This window comes from Ziziphus jujuba, chromosome 3 (genome assembly GCF_031755915.1).
Source record: "Ziziphus jujuba cultivar Dongzao chromosome 3, ASM3175591v1".
Lineage (NCBI taxonomy): Eukaryota > Viridiplantae > Streptophyta > Magnoliopsida > Rosales > Rhamnaceae > Ziziphus > Ziziphus jujuba.
Window position 1 is genome coordinate 10,971,281 of NC_083381.1, and position 5,393 is coordinate 10,976,673.

Here is a 5,393-nt window from a genome sequence, read left to right on the forward strand (position 1 = left end):
TTAATTAGCTTAGTTATTTATCAAAAGAAAAATTAATTAATGATTGAAAAAATTAATAAATATAAATGTTTGATTGATTCTAATATAGAAGTTTAGAAAAATCAATAAATTTTTAAATAGAGCCTCTATATTTCCAAAAAAATAAAATTACTATATTTCATAAAATAAAAAAATTAAAAAATACATATATTAAATCATTTTTGGGGGCTTTTATTTTAGTGTAGTGCTAAACAATTGCCTCGCTTACTTTATTCTTAGGTGGCACTTACCTAACTGATAATTATTTTAAAGAATCCACATATATATATATATATATATATATATATATATATATATATATATTGATAAAAAAGCAAGTTTTTCAAGTTATGTAGCTGGCTTCATCCACTTGGATCATTATTAAAAAAAAAAAAAAAATACTGTAGTTTATGTAAGCCTAGTAAAATTTTATACGATACGATAATACGATATGAATTCACATTATAATTTATGGATTTGAGTTAACAATATCATATCGGATTCGTATCGGTGTCATCCAATAAGATCAAATAAATTAATGGATTTTGACAGATTAAATATGACAATACTTGATAAATCCATTAAAAAAAATATTTTTGTAATCACACAAATTTTATAATATTAAAATTACTCAATTAATTGTTAAACTATTAATTTTGTTCATTTTTAGTTTAATTTTTAAAAACTCTAAACAAGAATCTTTGTAATTTTTTTTAAAAAAATATTATTTTATTATTTAAAAGTTACGTTAAATTTAAAATTTAAAATTTATATTTTTTTAATAGATTAATGGATCGGATAGCGAATTACACGATAATTTATCGAATAGATTCGAATTTATTTATTTTCACACGAAAACTTAATAAATTTTGTTTGAGTTAACTAAATTTTCTATGAATACGACATAATATAATATGAACATCATTCAATACGACATGTTAGCCTGACTATTCCATTGGGGTTGACTTTGTAAATTTTTTTTTTTTCCTTACATCACTATAGACATTACTATAGAATTGTTATTATTATTATTATTATTTTTCCCGAAGAATCACTATAGAATGTTGAATTACGGATGTGATGCAACACTTACTCTTTGTTTTTGGGCTTACCTATATAATTTATTTTGCACATACGTTATACTTTTTTTGTCTCCTGCTAAAAGGCACATACGTTACACTTGAGACCGCATAATTTAGACTTGTTGGGCACTAATTATGGACCTTCGCTCGATTGACAGGTAGTTAATGGGCGCGGTGATTATTATTGGGTTGGTTGACAGCGGGTGACGGAAGAATTCTCTACTATCCTAAACCCACAAACGTGGGCTCTTGCACTCTCAAAAACACAAACTCCAAATGTCCATTTTCTGTCTTTTTGACCCCTTTCCACTGACAACTCTTCTTCAGTCTCAGCTTTTATCCTTAGTTCCTCCCATCCATCTATGTGTGTGTGTGTGTGTGTGTGTGTGAAAGTGTATGTACCACTACTGTCAATCAGTTTCTGAAAATCCTGACAGATTATTATAGGCAAAAGAGAGAGAGGAAAAAAAAAAAAAAAAGGTAGAAGAAAAATTGTAAGTAAGAAAATGGCGCAAGTGAGAAGAATCAAGCTCGGTTCACAAGGTATAGAGATATCGGCTCAAGGACTTGGCTGCATGGGCATGTCGGCTTTCTATGGCCCTCCAAAGCCTGAATCCGATATGATATCTCTCACCCACCACGCCATCAACTCCGGAGTCACTTTCCTCGATACCTCCGACATCTATGGTCCTTTCACCAACGAAATCCTTCTTGGAAAGGTCAATGGGGTTTCAGATTTTATATATATACATACATATATATATATATATACATCCACTTCAGTATCAGATTATTATTATTATTATTTAAATTTTGGGTTAGTTTTGGATTTTGATTTGGTGAATTGAAATTGGCAGGCACTGAAAGATGGAGTGAGGGAAAAAGTAGAGCTTGCTACTAAATTTGGTATCAGGTTTTCTGACGGAAAGAATGAGATTCACGGCGATCCTCAGTATGTGAGAGCAGCTTGTGAGGGCAGTTTGAAGAGGCTTGGTGTTGATAGCATCGATCTCTATTACCAGCATCGGATCGACACCAGGGTCCCGATTGAAGTCACGGTCTGCTCATTTTCTCCTCTTTCCTTTTGATCAAATTTCATGATTTCCCTTTTCTGTTTCTTTTGATCATCAACTTCTTAAATGGGGTTTTTATCAAATTTCCAACTATATATGTATATATAAATGTTTAACCTTGTTATGATTGATGAATTTGCGTTTGGTATTTGCATTGTTATGGAGAGTGTATATGTAATTAGATTATCAGATAGGGATTGAAATGCTTGAATTTCTATTCCATTTTGTACTTAATTTGAATTTCTAACCTGTAGGTGCTATATGTATATACATGTTGTATTTTGGTAATATATTTATAAACATGGTTTTCATATTTAGGATACATGTTGTTGTATTTTCCATGAATAATTTGCATATAAACATTCAAAATATAAGAATTTCTCTTTCAAATACAGCAATGTATGGTAAAAAGCTGCAGCTATAGCTCTGTTGCAATTGTCATCCTCTGGTAGCAATCTTGTCAAGAATAGCTTACCACTAAAATAAAAGTGTGTTTTGGAATAATGTACTGGAACCAAATTCTATGGGCTTGATCTAATTTGTGCACTTGTTTTTATCAGGGCAAATTCATAGCTTACTGCTTGGTTGGAATTACACAGTATGTTTGTAGAATTATTTTTTGCTCAGTCTCATTATTTCGATTTATCTAGTTTCAATTACCATAGTTTACTGCTTTGCCTTGCTATTCATTTGATATTCCTACTCCTCCTACATCCTAATCTTCAATCATGAGCCTGTTTATCCTAGTTGAACCAAATGAGAGAATAATTTGAAGAACAAACCGATCAAAGCTTTCCAATTAGTAGTATCTTGTTGGAGTTTCCTCTCTCTCTCTCTCTCTCTCTCTCTCTCTCTCACATCATCATCTCCTTGTTTACACACATAGAAGAAATGTATTGTTGGGTAATTAATAAATTACCATAGTATACATTTTCAGTTTTTCCTTTATATGACCTACTCGTATTTTAGCTCTGTTTCTGAAAAAAATGTTAATCTAAGCCTAGGACTGTGTGGTTAATGAAGATTGATGTCCAGACAATACATATTTAGTTTAGTAGTAATAAGCGAGTTACTTTTCTAAGACACTCAACCACAGAAACAGAGAGACAGAGAAAGAGAAGAAATCGTCTCATATATGTATTGATAAATCTTAATAATTCCATAAGACAATGTTAGGATCATGTTTTGTTTTCATAACCTTTGGAAACTTAGAAAAAGGATACTTTTCTTTCATTAGTTTGTCGAGTATTTACTTTGGTCCAATTCTTAAAAACTTTGTTTTTAAGTTACTAGAAAAGATGATCAACTCCTTGAGCCCTTGCATTGTTTTTGTCCAACTTTTAAGAAGCAACTTTCAATCCAAGTGTATATTTAGAGCAGTTATGCAGGATCACTCGTTTGCTGCTATATGACTTTTTTTATTAGCTGTTAATGTTTTGGAATTTGAGTGTGCCTCAAATTTTCAGATATTTTGAGAAATAAAGCACGTTGTTGGGAATTTTCCTAATATTATTCACATTCTGTTTAACAAGGTGGGGGTGCTAAAGAAACTGGTTGAAGAGGGTAAAATAAAATACATTGGTCTATCTGAGGCCTCTGCTGCAACAATAAGAAGAGCTCATGCTATTCATCCAATAACAGCCGTGCAGTTGGAGTGGTCCTTGTGGTCGAGAGATGTGGAGGAAGACATAATTCCTAGCTGCAGGTGAGGCTTAGTAGAAAAGTAAGTAATTTTATTCATAAAGTAGCTACTCATGTCCTAATGCTTTATTTCTATACTTTGTTAGGGAACTTGGCATTGGCATTGTAGCATACAGTCCCTTAGGTAGAGGGTTCCTGTCATCTGGACCCAAACGGTCTCATCCATGCTTTGTATGTTGAGTGACTATGCCTTTCAAGAGTGAGGAACTCCTCTAAATATGTAAGAGAGAACATCATATAGTCTTTGGCTTGCTCCTTTTTCTTTTCTTCTTTCCAAATAATCCTCAATCCTTTTTTATAAGCAAGCAAGGGTCTGCTTGAGGATTCAATTGTAAAATAGCTTATTGCCTTGAAGAACTATACTTTAAAGCTGGGATTCTTAAGCCAATCTAGAAGCTCCTCAGCTGAGTAATCTTCAAGAGGTTTTGAAGGTTTGTGCAAACCTATGCAGGCTTTTCTTTTGCCTTTGTCCTGATCATTTTCCATCATCTCGCTTGCCTTTTTGACAATGACTTGCAACTTATTTCTTTTTTTCTCCAACAATGATGGGTGAATTCATCTTTATTAGACAAATAATCCATGTAACAGTCATAACCTGGTTCACACATAGAGGGATCACAATCCCAGATGAAGTGTCCATCTATGTGATTGATGTAGATTGCCTTTCCATCAAGTTTGAATTGGTGAATGGGAATCTGGTCTATGGGTGAATTAGCCTAATAGTCTGTATTATAAATTGAGATCATCATGGTTTGGAATGTTCCTTTTGGAGTTGTGGATGTCTCAGGCTGCGAGAAAGTGGCTTCGATAGAATTGTCTTCCTTTCTTCTGAAAGTTAGGTCCATGGAGACTAGAGGCTTAGCTTGGAGAGCTTGTAGCTGGAGCTTCTCGTAGTTCGTAATCATTTAAATGGGATTATCTTTTGCATTTCTTCTGTTGATATTTTTCAGGGAAACTGGATGATAGATACGCCTTCTTCAGAGCCACAGTCTAAGTTAATAAAGACTGGATCTGTTTTAAAACCACTAATATATAAATTTAAGGCATGGTTCTGAAGGCGATATGCCAGCTTGTAATGTAGAGTAGCAGCAAAGCTTTCAACAATCTATTCAGCTTTATGTAATCGTACCTAAATCTTTAGGAGTTCAAGTAGCTTAGGTTCTTTTACTGGAATGTTAAAATTTAGGTAAAATGTTAGGACAATACTTTCAGCATTTAGCGTTCTTAGTATTGTACCTATGGCAACATGTTCGTACTGTACAATAGTATGGTTTAACAGAGCTAATCTAGCAGTAACTGGGAGACCCGTTCTTCCATGAAGAGTCAAAAATATTTTAATGGCTCCAAAATGGATATAGGTATGTCTTTCCGTAACCAATCTGATATTAAATAGGAGTGAGCTGGGAGACTTCCTGTTTGGTCATTAGGTTTCAAAACAGTTTTCTGTTTTATAAAACAGAAAACTATTTCCAAAACAAAAGATTATCTGTTTGGCCATCAATTTTCAAAAACAGTTTTA

The 5,393-nt window shown here is 32.9% G+C and overlaps 1 protein-coding gene across 5 annotated transcripts; it reads left to right on the forward strand.

The window, feature by feature from the left end:
• The first annotated feature begins 1,311 nt into the window (after window positions 1–1,311).
• On the forward strand, window positions 1,312–5,159 carry LOC132799156 (IN2-2 protein-like). 5 transcript variants are annotated; one of them, XR_007242120.2, is made up of 5 exons: window positions 1,325–1,819; window positions 1,958–2,158; window positions 3,706–3,878; window positions 3,961–4,305; window positions 4,443–5,159. XR_007242120.2 is itself a non-coding variant. In XM_048477657.2 (4 exons), the coding sequence occupies exons 1-4, from the start codon at window positions 1,607–1,609 to the stop codon at window positions 3,716–3,718; spliced, it is 465 nt and encodes a 154-aa protein (XP_048333614.2). In that variant the 5' UTR covers window positions 1,312–1,606; the 3' UTR covers window positions 3,719–3,857. The 5 variants fall into 5 exon arrangements, 4 of the variants coding, with proteins under 4 accessions (XP_048333614.2, XP_048333612.2, XP_048333613.2 ...); XM_048477657.2 differs by lacking the exons at window positions 3,961–4,305; window positions 4,443–5,159 and adding an exon at window positions 2,734–2,771 and having other exon boundaries at window positions 1,312–1,819; window positions 3,706–3,857; XM_048477655.2 differs by lacking the exon at window positions 3,961–4,305 and having other exon boundaries at window positions 1,318–1,819; window positions 4,825–5,159.
• Window positions 5,160–5,393: the final 234 nt, after the last annotated feature.